This window comes from Gastrolobium bilobum, unplaced genomic scaffold, assembly GCF_033153095.1.
Source record: "Gastrolobium bilobum isolate Gb01-03AN ecotype WA unplaced genomic scaffold, APGP_CSIRO_Gbil_v1 utg37887, whole genome shotgun sequence".
NCBI classification, from domain to species: domain Eukaryota; kingdom Viridiplantae; phylum Streptophyta; class Magnoliopsida; order Fabales; family Fabaceae; genus Gastrolobium; species Gastrolobium bilobum.
In genome coordinates, this window is record NW_026899366.1 from 64840 (window position 1) to 82815 (window position 17976).

Sequence of the window (17976 nt, forward strand, 5' to 3'; positions counted from 1 at the left end):
AACAAAGAAATTTCACTTGAAAGAAAGTGGGGGGCGGCGAGGATCGAATGGCTCTGATACCATGTAACGAACCTTGGGATACACCACCCCAAAACTAGCTCGAAGGGTGGGAGTGTCTAATGCCTTATAAACTCCACATTAGTTGAACATACAACCAATGTGGGACTATATATCTCAACAAAGACTATTGTCATCATCGTAACCATCAATGTTGAAACTTAGCACTTTATGCATGTCCTGAATCACAGACTATGATGCATTTGACGAGCTTAGATTCTCATTGTTAGTTAACAAATGTTGAGCGATCTATAAGAAATGAATGAAACACATAATAATATGGAAAAAAAAAAAAAAAATCTTCAAAAATTTGTGACTGCAAGTGCAGTCACTTGTGGCAACGGAGGTTCGCGAGTGCATCACCCTTGTTGCCTTCAATCATTTTTTTTTTTGTGCATAGTAATCTGTAATCCTTTAGGGAATGTTTGGTAGAGAAAATATTTTTTTTCACTAGAGAAATGTAATGACTAGGAAAATATTGAGAAAATAAGTTTGATAGAAAAATGAGAAAAAAGTTGTTTGATAAGGTGAAAAATTACGGCGAAAATTGGTTTAAGTTTTGAAAGTCTATGTTTGGTAAAAAGTAAAATATTGATGGAATAATTGGTGTGAATTACGAAAATGGGCATGGAAATTTTGAAACTGAAAAAACAATGAACACTTTCACTCTGAGTCTCTTTGGGTCATTTTGGACATTATTTTCTGCTCATTCTTTTGTTCCCCATTCAACCACAAATTACCACCTTCCATGTGGGTTTCCAACACAGTGCAGCTATAGCTATTTTTCACAAAATTTTCGTTGCCTGGGTACTCAATTTTGCTAAGAGATTTTTTGTAAATCTTCTACCAAACGCTGGCAGCTTCAAATCCCTATCCCATTTGCCTTGCTATTTGAGAAAAAAACTGCTACCAAACGCTTCCTTACTATTGTCTCTTCTATAGACTCTATTAACTTACATATACAACATTAATTATGACTTTCTCGGATTAAACAGTCACCTCTCTTGAATGACATAGTGTGGCACCCCTTCCTTGCCATTTTTCGCTTGGTGATCACTATATACTCTTATAACAGATCCACCAATGTACAACAACACCTTGACACTTTCAACACTATCACGTCACGTTGATGTCAAGTCACTTGTATGAAATTCAATGTAAAGCTTTTGGAGACTACCATAGGCATTTGGTTCTTATCTTTACCCGCCCGCTTGATGGCTATGATGCATGGATACGTGACACCACATGACACACCGACATGTTAATTCTAAAAAATATTATATTTTGATACGTTGAGACACGTTTTGATATTAAATAAAATTTTTAATATATATAATATAATTTATATTTAATACATATAAGAGTCCATAATAAGTCATATAATCAATCAAATATTTAAATTTCATAATATAAATATAAATATAAATAATTTTTTCGTACTTTGTTAATTTTTCATGTCAAATTTTATAACAAAAAAATTAATTTATAAATTATTTTTTTTATATTTAGTTAACAAAATAAAATTAAGATTTAAAAAAAAAAAAAAAAACGTGTCCGAACTTTAACCGCGTGTCAGAAAAAGTTGACTGCGTGTTAGAAAAACGTGTCGGAACGTGTCTGAGAGTTGACTGCGTGTCCCCAAATATTGACCGCGTGTCAGACGCGTGTCCGAGCGTGTTCGTGTCGAATACGTGTCTGACAAGCAAATTTTCAGAAAAAGACCATGTCTGTGCTATATTTCTTGATGGTATAACTAATATTTTGTATTCTGATGAGGATCCTTATTTTACTTTGAATTTGGGTCTATGAATAGTTACCGTTAAAATTTTCTAATTTCTATTTATATTTTCTTAAAAAATATGTGACTTGTAAAGAGTGACACTAAGACAAATATAATATAAACAAACTGAACTTAACTTACATCGGGTGAATCAACATAAATCGGCATTGTCAATATTCTCTCACCCTTTTTTCTTCTTTTCTATTTTGCAATTCATATTTGTGTGTGCGTCGAATTAACAGCGCAGTTTCTAATGCACTTTTCCACTAATAGGGGAAAGGAAATCGTTGAAGGAATGAATATATGGGTCATTTGAATAGAGATGCCATTTAGATTCGAAACCTCGGCCCGCCATAACAAGCTTAAGGCCCAGCTTATTTGCTTTAGCTCAGTTTGACCTGAATGAGCACTGGGCCCAATCCATTAAGAAACGAAACGATTTCCTTTTGTCATTAACAAACTTTATTTCCTTTTTCTTTTTCAGGTTTGAACTTTATTTTTTTCCGTTACAGTTAACTAAGTCGTTGTCTCTTCTCTCTATATAAAGGACTTTGCTTTTGGAAGTTAAATACACTCAGAATCCTTGTTGGAAACTGGTTGTCTTTGATTTGATTAATCTCGTTAGACGTTTTCAACTGTTTGTGTTATTAATGCAATTTCCTTTTCATTTAGAATTTTTTTTCTTTTGTTAATGTTATCTTCTAATCTATTGTGCTATGCGGGAACGTGTGTCGTTATTCCTATATCTTTATTATCTCTATTTCTACTTATATAATATTTATTTAATTGTTCTAAAATTCTTTTTTTTTTCTTAATCAAACTAATTGTCTAAAATATTTTTTAATTATCACTCCTATTTTATTTACATTTCTTACTTTAATTCAAGTTAATTTAAAAATATTTTAGTTTGTTTAATATCACTCTTATTATTAATGTGGCTATCAAATATTTTATCCATTTACAATTCACTGACTTAATGTAATTGATTAAACCTTAAGTAGTAAATTGCTTTTCTCGAAGTTATCTAACTCTATACATACCTAAATAATATAAAAGTCAATAATAATGAACAATAATCAAGATGAACTAACAAACCACAATATAAAATTTGCATGCCTAAATTTTTACCGTTTTTTTTTATCAAGAAAATATTCAATAAACCCATGTCAATAAATTTTTTGGCATCAAACCTTTTTTTTTTGTACATTATCACTGTTTTTAATAAAAAAATAAATATCATAAACCATAAACCTTAAATGTTAACTTGTTAGGTAATTTTATGTGTTAAAGTTATCCAGAATTATTCTCTTGAATTCAAAATTTTGTTAATAAAAATTTACTAAACTTATTTATTTCCTTTCATATGATTTCTATAAAATATTAACACACGAAAATATAAAAGAATATCATATCTTAAGAAATCATAAATGATCTGGATATTAATATTAGCCCAGTATATAAAGTCAACACTCAAAAGTCTTCTTCTTTAAACAAAGACTGCAGTCAATAAAGACTACAACATCTTCTCTATCTTAAGCCTATCTCATCAAGCTCCTAAGTGTTAAATGTTACAGCTATATTACTTCATCACTAAGACACCACTACAAACAACTACCCACAAGAACTAATGACAAAGACTTGCTGCCTCATCTCCTAAAGATCTTGTTCCTTTAAAAATCCATGGATTAAAGCTGCTCCAACTGCAAGCTCGTCTGACTCAAGGTGGTTCCAAACCATTTATGTAGAAAAAAATCACATGGTCAGCCCAAATGTAAAAATGGTTCTGATCAATAAATATTTTTTAAAAAGATAGATTGCAAAAAGTAAGAGTAATATAATAATTACTAGTCTAATATCAGTTACAAATATTTTTGAAACTTATTAAATGAGTAACATTTTTTTAATAGTAGACTATAAATTGGATTCTAAAGTAAGGGACATTTTAAAAATACTAAATAAAAATTAATTAAATAGAAAATGACATAAACCCAAAAGAGTTTGATAAACACTCCCGAGTTTTGCTTCAAGAATTGTTTCCCTAAAATGTTGTTCGTATCATTGAGATTAGGCCTTGATAGACAAAGCTAACTAAACCCTGCTTGGTTAATCTATTTTTGATTAGACAAACATCTTTTTCATTCAATGGTTCAATAATGAGAAGTCATTTAAAAGTAAACTATAATGTGACAAAGTCTCTGCATTTGGCTTTCAAATAACCGACCAAAACCTATCTTCTCTCTCTTTATTAAAAGATGAGATGACAATGTATTATTACAGTTCCTCTCATTGGGTCCTTTTACAGCTGTCTTCACTCTTTATAACCCAATTTTTCTTTGTTTTCTTCCGCACATTCTGTGCCCATTTGCACATTAGGTGTCACACACACATTCAATTATGCACATGTCCCTACCAATGTCTCCTTATACTTGTTTGACATTGTAAAACTGTGTGTTCCAATATATTCTAGTGCCAAAAGTTATTTGGTTATATATGCACAATTGTTGATGTGACAGCTTTGCACATATGACATATCTAACTGTTACCTACCTATGCAGAATTATGAGCTCAAGTGTGCAATAGCATTTTAAGTTCCCACCTAAAAAATAACAAATCCTCCTATACAAGGTTTCTGACAAAAGAGGTTTCCGACGTTAGATTATATGCAATTTTATTCTTATAATTTTATAAAAAATATTTTTAAAATTTGAATTCGTGATTTTATAATCACATGAAACAATTTTATTGTTATTCCAAAATATATATATATATATATATATATATATATATATATATATATAAATAAAGAGTTATCATTTTTCAAATTGCAAAATATCAAGCTTAAAATCACAATTATACATGGGTAAGTAAAAATATTAAATACGAGAAATAAATGAGAATCAATGACATTCAGCAATTTGAAAAATAATTTCAATATATATATATATATATATATATATATATATAAGAAATAATTATATTATGTAATAGAAACAAGGTAGTGGGGTCCACTATTTTTTAGAAAAAAAGAAAAGATAGTAGACCACACTATCTTATCTTTATTGCATAAGATAATTATCTTATGCATCATAAGATAAATAGACTCATATATATATATATATATATATATAAGAAAAATATTTTTTAAGCTGCTTGAGATATATTTATCTCCGATCAGCCCAAAACTACGTCATTTTATTTATTTATTTTCTTATATTAATTGATTCATCTTTGAATGGTTATAATTCCTTTTTTCTCTCTTTTCATTTATCACCATTGATCCATCTTTGAACGGTTATGATTTAGCGGCCGGAGATAAAGTTATCTCAAGCAACTTGAGAAATGATAAGCCATATATATATATATATATGGCTTATCATTTCTCAAGCTGCTGGAGATAAAGTTATCTCCAGCTACTAAATCATAACCGTACAAAGATAGATCAATGGTGATAAAGGAAGAGAGAGAAAAGGGAAATCATAACCATTCAAAGGTGAATCAATACATATAAGGAAATAAATAATCAAAACGACGTAGTTTTGGGGTGGCCGGAGATAAATTTTTCTCAAACAGCTTGAAAAATGTTTTTTTCTATATATATATATATATATATATATATATATATATATATACGAGACATGTTATATTTACAAACCTTTTTGTTTACAAACTCTTACAAACTACACTATCTTCTCCCGGGAGAAGACAGTGTAATTTGTAAAAATTTGTTCAAAAAGTTTGTAAACGGATCCTTTCCCTATATATATATATATATATATATATATATATATATATATAATAGGTTATTCTATCTACTTTTTTTATTTATATTTGTCTACTACTCTCTAACACTATAAACCATAATCTCAACTACTTTTATCATTTTTCTCTCCTATTGAGATTCTGATCTAATGGTGTTGGAGAGTGATAGGCAAAAAAATGTAGGTAGAATAATCTACCCCTATATATAAATAAGATTAATATCAAAATTGAAAATATAACTAACACCTTGTGATTGATCTATGTCATACTCTATTCTTGTAAGATGATACACACTAGCTACTAGTCTTCTCGGTGCTACATCATAGACACATTGGGAACGTAGATAAATGTAACCATATATATGCAAACCAAACTTCTTCTCAGAGAAGGATAGATGTGACGATTCAGGTTAGATCATATGTAGATCCAACTTTCTATTCACATGTGGATTTCAGGCGGTCCGGGGGACCATTATGACTTCTCTCTTCTCGAGAATTCGGTCTTATTCCCTTTTCGTCTTAAACCTTGGGATTGATCCAATCTACAATCCGCGGAAATGGGAAAAAAAATTCAATGAATTTTTGTTTTGTTTTTTAACAATATTTTTTAGTGGGAAGTAGAATTGCCTTTTCTGAATATCTCCAAAATCGACTTTCATTTTTTTATTATAATTTTAAAGAACTCAAATGAATTTGTTTCTAGTTTTAAATGAAAGAACAAAATTGTTTGACCTTGCCTTTTGCTTGTTATTCTAGAGATCGACTTTCATTTTTTTATCCTATTTTTAAAGAACTCGATAGAAAGATGAAAAAATTGAAAATTAATTTTTCTCTAGTTTTAAATGAAAGAACAAAATTGTTTGACTATATATATATATATAAGAAATTTGACTTTTGGGGTAATGCCGTATGAAATCAAAGCTGGAGCAAGGAAATGCCATACTCTTAGGTCTGTGTTTCAAATGGCAGATAGTAGTTGCTATCCATATTAGACATAGACCACAGGAGATAAATCCTGACCGTTCATGAGCAAATTGACAAAAGGGGCGTACAGGTAAAGCTGTTCTTTTAGGATTAAAAGGTTATGGGTCAAATTCAGAAACAGTCTATTGTAATTATATAAGGGTAAGACTGCATACAAGAATTATTTTCACCCACACTCGCTATTCAGATTTAGCGTATAGTGATTTTTTTTTTTTTGGTTTTTTAGTTCATGAGCAAATTGACAATCCTATTATTATAAATGAAGGGCCGGTATTCATTGCTATGTTTGCTATTTATTGATTAAATTACTGTCCAGTGGAGGATGTTTTTGTCATTTCAGACCCAACAGAGGTATGAACATGCCTGCAAATGAGAGATGGGGAAAAGAAAAAAAAATGAGATGAGGACCCATGAAGCTGAGAGCAATTGGTCATTGTTTATTTCATAGTCCTTTCTTAATGAAAACAACATGGATCTGTTTCTTTATCTTGAAGGCCCACACTTTGAACAGATAAAGCTCATCATGCATGAGGAAGATGAAAAATGTGAATGATTGTTGTAGCACCCATATAAAAATCTCATTCACTTCACAAAAAGTTGAGCCAAAAAAATATATTGATACCTGTGCACATTATGAAATCTATCCAAAGTTCCGCATTGTTGGGTATTTGATACTATAATAAAGAATGTTTTCTGATTTCAAAGCTATTCCTTCTGAATTTAATGATAGCATAGTGCTTTTTTTCCAAGCAACTAGTTCTTTTATATAGTGATTCACTGATTCTTGTCTTTTTTAAAGATTTTATGGCATTTCATAAGATGGGTAACTATCAACTGTGATGTTAGATCTCATTCAATCTACATCACTTTTTTTTTTCAACTCTCTTGATTTGTGTGCCTTAAAGTTACTCTGAAAGCAAAGTTCTGATAAATGTGCATGTTTTTGGTCTTTGCAACGACTACTAACTAGAGCCTATAAGAAGCTAATTCTATGACAAGTTCTGCAAATTGTTCCTTCTTTTTTGGACAAGTCTAATGTTTGGGTTTGCACAACTCCATTACTTAAATGCCTATTTGCAAACCAATTGTACCTTTCACCATCTACTTATTCACACTAACCTCAATCAAAAACCAAGAATATATCTGTTGTGTATGAGAGGATTCCTATGGACATTTTTTCAGATCAAAGAAATTGAAGTTGGTCAATGTGATATTGTTAAATGGCCAAGAAGGGTTGGTTTAGTATGTTAAAGAAGCTCTTCATATGGGAAACACATTCCTCACAAGAGAAGGTAAATGTTTTGCTTCTTTAACAAATTCTTTAAGTAAGATTATGCTTCTCATGAAACAAAAACTTGTATTCAGAAGGAGAAAAGAAGGAAATGGATATTTGGGAGGCAGAAGACAAAGAGATTGCCTCCAATTAAAGCCTCATCGCCATCAAAAGAAGAAAGACTAAGGGAAGCTGAGGAAGAACACAGCAAGCATGCTTTAACAGTGGCCATTGCTTCAGCTGCTGCTGCTGAAGCTGCTATTGCAGCTGCTCAAGTTGCTGTTCAGGTTGTTAGGCTCCAATCTTCCCATCAACATAAAGAAAAACCAGAAGAATTTCAACCTGTTAAAACTAGGCATGATGCTTCTCAATCCACATACCAATTGCAGAGAAAGATTGAAGAGTCTTCAGCCATCAAAATTCAAACAGCATTTAGAGGTTACCTAGTGAGTTTTCCCAAACTCTCATTTTTTATATATATCAGCTCAAATCCTTTTTCAACCATGTTCACCTTTTTCTGCTAAGTGCTCAAAAGGGTTCAGCTAAATTTGAGAAACACAATATAATTAGTAATACACTAACTCAAGGTGAACTAAGTATCATATACTGAAACTTGTTAGAAAATAAGCTATCACTAATTTAGTATATATCTTCAACCAATTAGTGATTTCCCCAGCATGGTTAAGGTAACTTGGGAACAGAAAATAGATTTTTATATCTCAAATTTCACAAGTTTAACCCCAAAGAGAGGAAAATAAATAAGGAAAATTGGGGAGAAAAGTCATGGTTGATGAAATTAAGAAACTGAAGTCACCTAAATAAATTCTCACACTTTGTATCCTCTTATTCACTGACTGGTAAGACATTGCAGGCAAGGAAAGCTTTGAAGGCATTGAAGGGAATAGTGAAGCTTCAAGCTATCATTCGTGGCAGAGCTGTGAGACGCCAAGCTATGAGTACTCTGAAGTGCTTGCAGTCCATTGTAAGTATCCAATCACATGTCATTGCAAGGAGACTCCAAATGGTTGAAGAAAGATGGGATTGTGGTGAAAATGAAGATTTGCAAGGTTCAAGAGACAAGATAATAAGGGTGAGCATAACAATTTGCCGTTGATCATTATCTCTCATCACATAACAAAAACAAAGATTCACTACCAAAACCATAATCTACTTTTTTATCATTATCAACTACATTTTACTTAACCTGTAGAATTTGAAACATAGTTACAAATTTTTCAGATCGACACAAACAGTGAGAATAGGTGGGATGATAGCATTTTATTGAAGGAAGAGGTAGATGCCTCTATCATAAGCAAGAAAGAAGCTATTCTCAAAGGAGAAAGAATAAAAGAATACTCATTCAACCATAGAGTAAGCTCCAAAACCTGTTTTTCTCTTTGTATTTTTCACACATTAAGGTTCTCATAGTAACTTTTACAAAAACCTCTCAGAGATCAGCTGAATCAGAAAGAAACAAAATAAATGGAAGATGGAAGTACTGGATGGAGCAGTGGATAGACACCCAACTTTCTAAGAGTAAAGAACTTGAAGATTTAGACTCAGTTTTCAGCTCACATTCTAGAACTAGAGAGGAATGTGGAAGAATGAAACTTAAGCTTAGAAATATTCAGAGACAAAATCAGGTTGAAGGGTTAGACTCTCCAAAACTTGCTTCAAGGAACTATTTTCCTCATAGGAGGCAGAGTTCACAGGGAGGAGAAGATGACAACTCATTTCCAAGCTCACCTGCAATTCCTACATACATGGCTGCAACAAAATCAACACAAGCAAAAGTAAGATCAACAATGTCCCCAAAATTAAGGACAGGAGGAAATTGGGACATAAATTCTGATAGTTACTCACCATGCAAGAAAAAGCTATCTATTGTAACTTCTATTAATAGTGAATTGCTCAATAGTGGTAGGATGGGGAAGCTAAGTAATAATCAGCAAAGATCTCCTTCCTTAAAGGGTCTTTCAAAGCCTACCAAACTCAAGCTAGACAATGAAGGTTCTCTCAGCATTAATTCAAACTACTCAGTGCCAAATTGAGATCTCAACAATGTTCATTAAAATGAAGTTATAGATACTGATGCTGCTTTCATTAGCATAGTCCATTGCACCCATGAGAGGGCTTGAAGTGGGAAAATTGTTTGTGTGATTATGTGCTGAGTAAAAATTATTCTTTCTGGTTGAGAATTGGACATTAATGTGACAGAAAGTTGTTAATTTCTTCACTAGTTAGTTGATTACTTTTGAGTGCTCTAAACCACATTTTACGGTGTTGTACATAATTGTCCTGGACTAGTAACCTAGCCAATAGCAGAGCGGGAAAATAATTTTAGCCTGTGCCAAGGCTATACCATTTTTTAAAATTAGCCGGTGCCAAGGTTATACTATTTTTGAAAAATCATCCAGTGCCAAGACTGTACCATAATATTTAAAGAAAATCTATGCCATTTTTTAAAATCAGCTAGTGCCTTGCTAGTCTCCAAATGGCTCCGCCACTGAACCTAGCTAAAGGCTAAAAAAAATTACCCCTATATGGTGACATGGTTATCCTAAAATTTGGTTGCAGAATAATCATATGAAAAATAATCATATCTTTATATTAGATAAAGAAGAACATGATATTCAACCAAATACAAAAGAGCATGATAAATTAAGTGACCAGATGACCTTTTTTTTTTTTTTTTTCAATTGGGTCAAGGGAGACTAGGTTGAAGTGTGAATGGACAATTGGGCCGACTAAGATTTATATGGGCTCTTGTTTCAAATTTTAACTTTTAAATGAAATTTTGGATTGAATTTTTTGTTAATTAATTAAAAAAATTAGCAAAGGAATCAGTATATTTTTCTGGATGGAAAAAATTGGGTGCTAATAACAGACGAAGACATCAAACTAAGTTAGAGTTTCTAAAAAATGGATCTCCAAAAGAGCAATAGGATTTGTTTAATTTGTTAAAGAATAAGAGACGACACAATACAAAATAAATTACACTTTGTTTAATTTTTTAAATAGTGGACAAAAGTATCTCTAGGAGCAACTCATAATTTTAAAATTTTTACCCCACACTAAATTATGTTACAAAATCTTGTCCATACTGCAAAAAGAGAAAAAAAACCAAAAACTGCTACTCATTTGTTACCTCAGTTTTATTGTATGTAAAAATAATACACAATATCAATGATATTATTATAAATTTTGCATTATTCTATTAATAGATATCACAATTTTTTTAATTATTTACATTGATCATAAAGAATTAACTACATCAAAAGTTATTGCATGACTCAACCACATCGCCTATCCATGTAAGATAAGTAAGGAGAGGGATCTTCCTCTCTAATGCTTTCTTGAAGTAGAAAAATCACCAATACATTCTCCATTCCAAAGGAGAAAATTCACGCATAAGTCTTCTCAAAATCAACTCTGATGATTGTACTAAAAGAAAAAGAAAATTCAACTCCGATGACCACGAATCTTTATTAAGCACCTCCTGATGTCTACTAATTAATAGGCACAAAAGCTGCGTTAATAGTATACATCACGTTTCTCAATTTATATAGCAACAATAATTTTAGTAACCTATTGTTCAGTCCTGGATAGACCGTATTGCTATACTGTAAGGTATGTGCTCAGAGATAATGTATATCAAGTGTATACTAGGCTTACAGCCGAGGTCCCAATCACTGCGCACAAGCAATAGGCTTATAGCCAAGGGGTGGGTGTGTGCACACTGTGGGCAGAAGTAATAAATGAGTTCTGAGTGTGTACCTGGGGTCCTTAGGCTCTTATTTATAGGATTACCTTCCTAGGCTTGTGCCTTTTGAGATCCCCAATCGTAGTAGGATTCAACCCTCCTTCTGTTGGGATGTGATCCTTATCTTATATCCTTTGGCTGTTTGGAGTTGTTGAGATGTTGCTGATTCCATATCTCACCAGATATTCTAGTAGGTAGTTGGGATATGATATTCGTATCCATAACAGTTGCCCCCTAGCTCGGTATTCCGGGGTCCGGGATGTCGAGGTTCCATTATGTTATCACGGATTCAGTTTATCCACGTTCATTGTTCTTGGGTTTGGACTTCCGAGTTTTTCGACGTCAGCATTCTGACTCAGTTGTTTTGTCGAGCTTATATTCACCACGCCTCTTGACCTTTTATGGTGTTTGCGTTTGAAGTCGGATGTAAGCATGTCAGATATTTTCCTGAACTTATTGTGAACTTTTGACTACCATTGACCCGAGCTTTGTTTTCCTAGTGCTGGATCGAGTTGACGTTCTAAGTCATGTTGCGACCTTCAGCTACGCCCTACTTTTCCTGACCTTTGAAGTCTAGGCGTTGTTTGAACACGGAAATCGAAACTTGGCCTTATCATTTATCCTGTCCTTCCGTGTCACGTTTGCTGTGACGGTTAAGGCGATCCACGTGTTTCGCGCTCGTTGGCAGTTCGTGCATCGTGCAGGGCGTTCTGCTTTACTTTTATGCAGGTTATGATGAAGTGCATTTAATGCATTCAGGGTGAAATCCCTTTTTGCCCTCCATCACTTAACCGTTTGGAAAAACTCTTCGCCTTCGCGCCTCCAGCAATTCGTCGTCCTTTAAATACCAGCTTTCGAATGGGTTCAAAACTTTTACATTCGTCTGGTTTCGCAGTGAGCTTTTGATGTTAATCGTTTTCCAGTTTTGGTTCCGTGTTTTATAAACTCTCTTGGAGCTATCCTCACTTCCAGTGAAGGTTTTCACGCATTGAGTCTAGTTCCCATCATCCTTGCTTCTAAGTTCAGGTACCTTCCTATTCTCTTTGCTTTTACGAATCTCTTTTTGGTTGGGTTAGGTAGCATTGAGTAGTTACCTCTGTTTATGCTTGAAGGTGAGGTATACCTTTTCTTCTTCGAAGTGTTGAGGGTTCCTTTCCTGTTCTTGGGGGTTCGTAATGAGTGCCCCTAGTTCTCCCTCTGGTCCGGAATCCAGTCTACGTGGCCAGGAGAGGGAAGAGGAAGAGGTGGTGAGTCAGTTGCCTCGCTCTGTTCAGTACTGGTTTTTTGGTAGGGAATACACCGAGGAGGAGAAGCGTCAACAGCTTCTCCGTGGTCCCCGTGGAGGCCGCCATAGTTCTCGTGGAGGCCGAGGTAGGAGGGGAGTGGGTCGGTCAAGAGGGGGTCATCAATCCCGACTTAACCTTGGTACGAGTAGTCCTCCTTTAGTGAGTCCTTCAGCTCCCAGATTGAGCTCCTCTCCTGAACCAGTACCGCTGTCGTATATACTGCCATCCTCTAGGGTGGTCTCGGGTACGAGGTCCGTTTTGGATCGGATTCCTCCTCTTGACTTGAGCGCTAGCTCATCCAGCCTCTCTTCGTTTGAGATTGGAATTCCTAAGTCAGTCACCCCTTCTTCCCTAAAGGACTCTGCAACAAGTCGGGTTTCATTTATCGATCTTGTCAGTAGTTCGGATAGCTCCGTTCCTCCCTCTTGGAGTTCGTCTTCGCCTCGTTCCGAGGCTGGTAGTCCCCGGTCGGAATCGGTTGGCATGTGTACTGATCTTTGTCCTTCATATTCCAAGAATATCGTCATGGATGGTTCGGACGCTCAAGATTGGGTCCTTCTTGAAGTTCTCCAAAGACGATCCACAATGTCTTCTTCCGAGGTGGCCCAACTCCCTGTGGGAAATCCCAACGGGGTTGATCTTCTTCCGCCTGGCGACTTTCCTGTATGTTCAGGTCCTATATTAGATGAGCCTCATTTCTTCTACTTTTACCGAGATCTTGTTACCAAACTAGGTATCCGGCTTCCTTTTACCGACTTTCAAATGTCAGTTCTTCGGCGTCTTAGGGTTGCACCCTCACAACTCCATCCAAATTCATGGGCTTTCGTACGGGGTTTTGAGCAGGTGTGTGCATACTTGTGCCTCCCCTGCACCGTTGCTCTTTTCCTCTTCTTCTTTGATGTATATACCTTATGTACTGGCGCCGAGTCCAAGGCCAAGAAGGGATGGGTTACCCTACGAGGTAGCCCTGGCAAAGGGATTTTTATTCCTTACTCCCAATCTTTTAAGGGTTTCAAGGACGCCTATTTTAAGGTGGTATCCCGTTCTGAGTCTCTTCCCTGGTTTGCCGAGGAGTGGCTCGACGATGGCGGAATTTTATCTCGGTTTGAACTATACTGGACACCGAGACATTATCAAAGGCGTCCAAAGGACTACGGCACTCCCTTAACTGCCCTTTCCAGCTCGGAACGTCTAGCGGTCCGAGTTCTTATTGAATATACCGACGAGTTCAGAGTTTTTGACTTAAGTCGGGTTGTAGATAAGTTTGGGGAGGATGCCATTTTTGAGCTCGGTATGTAGCTCATTTTATTTTTTATCTTTTGTTGTAGTTCATCTTACCTTTCAAATTGATAATCTGCATTTTGACTTTTCTTCTTTCCTTTGCAGTCAGCATGACCTCTACCGAATACAAAAAGTTTTTGCCTAAGAAAACTGGAAAGGGAAAGTCAAAAGAGTCGGCCGCTCTAGAGTCTGGAGTTCCGAAGAAGAGGCGGATAGATTCCATACTCGGCGGCAGCTCGGTCGACGCCGGGGTGACCATGGTTGATGCTTCGACTCCTGTTTCGTCGCCGCTCTCAGTTCCCCCCTCTGCTCTCCCAAGGAATTTGGTCAGCCTCGAGCCTGGGGAATTATGGAGAACGGGGGTTTCAGACCGCCTTAGGGCCGTACTCAAGCCTCCTTCCGGGCTCATTGGGAGTTCGGGCTTGACCACCACTGTGAGGGCCATGTTAGCGCGAATGGAAGAAGATTCTTTGAAAACGATCTCACTGCTCCAGACCTTTTAGGATCTTAATCAGAGCCTCGATTTGTCTAATGCTTCTAACTCATCTCTTTCCGTCAGGGTAGAGGAGCTGAGCAAATCTAAGTCGACCTTGGAGGGCAGAATTCAAGAGCTGTCCTTGGCCCTGGATAAGGCTTCGAAAGACTTAGAGGTGGTTACCACCGAGACCAATGACTTGCGTGCCGAGAAGGAGTCCTTCTCGGGGTCTATGACGGAGAAGGATGCTCGCCTTGCTGACTTGCAGGCCGATTTTGAAGAGGCCAAAGTTGTGGTTGCAAGAGCCGCTATTCAAGCCTTCGACAACGCTATTGCTCAGGCTCAAATTCTGAACCCTGGCATGGTGGTGGATGGCATGGACGTATCCTACGAGGTGAAGGACAACATTATAGTCCCTGGAACCCCAGATGCCGAGTCCGCTGATGAAGGAGAAGTCGGAACCGAATTTCGCGCCACTTCACCTCCTGCAGAAGAATGAAGGGGTTGGAATGCCGACCTTATTGTGTTGTTTTGATTACGGAGCCTTTGAGCTCCTTTTTTATTTTGTCAGAACATGGTTGCCGCTTTAGTCCGGCTTTTTAAATTGTATGTCGCAAATTTCATTTTGCCGAGATCGTTGCTTCTTTTTTATTCACGCTTGAAGTGCTTATTTCGATCTCGTCACAATCGACTTATATTTTGTCGAGGTTTTTCATTAGCCGATTATAGGGTTACTTTTTGTTCGTCAACAAAACTTTATTCCCTTTCGGTCAGGAAGCTCCTGAAGCTTCAATTTCCTAAGCAGAAGTCAATATGTATATACGACAGAAATTAATTAACTGCTTTACTTGCATTTCAATGAAATCTTTTGTACAAGGGCTGAGCTTAAGAGCTCATTTTATTTTCCTGAAAATAAATCTATCTACCGACTGAGCTTAATAACTCGTCTTATTGGTGTAGAAATAACTCTAACTATCAATCGAGCCTGACAGCTCGTTTTCTACTTCGAGCATCGGGCCTAGACCCTAGCTGTAGTAGATCTTCAACTTGTCCGCGTTCCAAGTCCTTTTTACTGGTTTTTTGGAGATAGTTTCCAAGGTGTAGGCTCCCTTTCCTAGATCATTCTTGATCCTATAGGGGCCTTCCCAGTTTGCGGCAAGCTTTCCATCTTTCGCATTCTTGTTGCCTATGTCGGCTCTACGCAGTACCAAGTCGCCACCCTGAAACGACCGAGGTCTGACCTTTTTGTTGAACCTGGCCGTTATCAAACGCTTGGCCATCATGTTTTTGTATATGGCGTTCTCCCTGCACTCGTCCAGCAGGTCGAGTTCTACAAGGAGTGCTTCCTTGTTTTGGCTTTCGGTTCCTTGCAGCCTCTGGTTCGTCCTCCAGGAAGGCTCGCCGATTTCCACCGGGATCATGGCCTCGCACCCATATGTTAGCTTGAAGGGAGTTTCTCCCGTAGCAGACTGAACACTCGTCCTGTAACCCCAGAGGACGAGGTGTAGCTGCTGAACCCAATTGCCTTTGGCCTGAAAAAGCCTTTTCTTCAGCCCATTGATGATCACCTTGTTGGCAGACTCAGCCTGTCCATTAGTTTGAGGGTGTTCGACTGATGCAAACCGGTGTGTGATTTTGAGGTCGGTCATCAACTCTTGGAACTTTTTGTCAGCAAACTGCGTTCCGTTGTCTGTTATTATCTCGGCAGGAAGCCCAAATCAGCTTATTAGGTTTCTCTGAAAAAATCTTCGTATCCTTGCCGAGGTAATGGTGGTGAGGGGTTCGGCCTCGATCCACTTGGTGAAGTAATCGACAGCTACTATCAGCCACTTGAGTTGACCCTCCGCTGCAGTGAAGGGTCCTAGTAGATCCATCCCCCATTTGAAGAACGGCCACGGAGCCGTGATACTTTGCAGCTCTTCTGGGGGAGCACGGAGGATCAGCGCGTGCTTCTGACATTGTTCGCACTTTTTGACGTGCTCCTTCGCGTCTGCCTCCATAGTTGGCCAATAGTATCCTGCCCTCAATGCCTTTCTGGCCAGGGCTTTTCCTCCTATGTGATGCCCGTTTATGCCCTCATGAATCTCGGCCAGCACGTATTCGACCTCGCTTCTGCCTAGGCACTTTAGCATGGGCGTGTAAAAACCCTTCTTGTAGAGTTGCCCTTCTATTATGGTGAAGCAGGCCGCATTCCTCACGAGTTTTCTGGCCTCTTGCGTTTCGTCTGGCTGGATTCCTTTTTCCAGGTAGGCCACTATGGGTCCTCTCCAATCCTCAGTCTCGGTAATCACCATCACACACGTCGGCTCCAAAATGCTCTGCTGTATCACGGTGCGATGAGTTCCTGGGACCTTTGAGCTGGAAAGTTTGGATAAGATGTCGGCCCGATTGTTTTCGTTCCGAGGTATGTATTGAATTATCACCTCGTCAAAATCGGCTAGCAGTTCCCTGACCTGGTGGAGATACTTCATCATGAGAGGACCCTTGGCTTGATATTTTCCCTCAACTTGTGAGGTAATCAGCTTTGAATCACTCATTATTTTGATTTTTCTGGCTCCATGCTCTCTTGCTTGTATGATTCCGGCAATAAATGCCTCGTATTCAGCCTGGTTATTAGAAGTCGGGAAGGCCAGGTGAAGTGAATGCTCGATGGACACTCCTTCCGGGGTCTCAATGATTACCCCGGCTCCGCTTCCTTTGGAGTTGGACGACCCATCCACGTGTATTGTCCAGAAATCATCATTTCCTTTTTCCTTTTCATTGGATGGGGTTAGCTCCAGGATGAAGTCGGCCAGAAAGTAAGGTCGGAGCCTCCTCGCCGTGGTAAGTAGTGCGAATGCGACTTTCTCGAGCTTCTGGTAACGAAGCTCGGGCCCTTGCAAGGCCCGACCCACAAAGTAGATCGGCTGTTGTGATTTGTCATTTTCTCGTACCAAGGCGGCATTGACGGCCTCTTCCCCGACTGATAAGTATAAAATCAGCGTTTCCCCAGGTTCTGGTTTGGTCAGTACGGGAGGAGTGGCCAGACAATATATTTTTGAATGTGTTCTTGCATTTTTCTCCCCATCCGAATTCGGCTTCCCTAAGAAGGCAAAGCCGATTTGGGCAAGAATCTGGTTAGAGCCGCAAGGCGTCCAGTGAGCTGTTGAATTTCTTTTTTCACTTTCGGGATGCTTCATTTCGAAGCACGGCCACACTTGTCGGGGTTCACTTCTATTCCCCGGTTGGTAAGCATGAAGCCCAGGAACTTTCCAGCTGGTACCCCAAAAGCGCATTTCGCCGGGTTCAGCCTGATCCTGTGGTTTGTCAGCTGCTCAAG

At 37.4% G+C, this 17976-nt stretch overlaps 2 protein-coding genes across 2 annotated transcripts; one reads left to right on the forward strand and one right to left on the reverse strand.

Annotated features, from left to right (window-relative positions):
• Positions 1-7799: 7799 nt before the first annotated feature.
• Positions 7800-9903, forward strand: LOC133289973 (protein IQ-DOMAIN 11-like). Its single transcript, XM_061488015.1, has 5 exons — positions 7800-7871; positions 7945-8298; positions 8724-8942; positions 9092-9223; positions 9304-9903. Exons 1-5 carry the CDS (start codon positions 7800-7802, stop codon positions 9901-9903), a joined length of 1377 nt encoding a protein of 458 aa, XP_061343999.1.
• A 6472-nt stretch (positions 9904-16375) lies between these two features.
• Positions 16376-17932, reverse strand: LOC133289978 (uncharacterized). The gene has a single exon (XM_061488019.1). It carries the CDS (start codon positions 17930-17932, stop codon positions 16376-16378), a length of 1557 nt encoding a protein of 518 aa, XP_061344003.1.
• Between the last annotated feature and the right edge of the window lie 44 nt (positions 17933-17976).

Bases quoted from the DNA above. Each gene is read 5' to 3' on its own strand.
- LOC133289973 (XM_061488015.1), top strand. From the start codon at position 7,800: ATGGCCAAGAAGGGTTGGTTTAGTATGTTAAAGAAGCTCTTCATATGG. The intron at 7,872-7,944 runs GTAAATGTTTTG...ACTTGTATTCAG, and splicing joins CACATTCCTCACAAGAGAAG to AAGGAGAAAAGAAGGAAATG. The intron at 8,943-9,091 runs GTGAGCATAACA...CAAATTTTTCAG, and splicing joins CAAGAGACAAGATAATAAGG to ATCGACACAAACAGTGAGAA.
- LOC133289978 (XM_061488019.1), bottom strand. From the start codon at position 17,932: ATGCGCTTTTGGGGTACCAGCTGGAAAGTTCCTGGGCTTCATGCTTAC.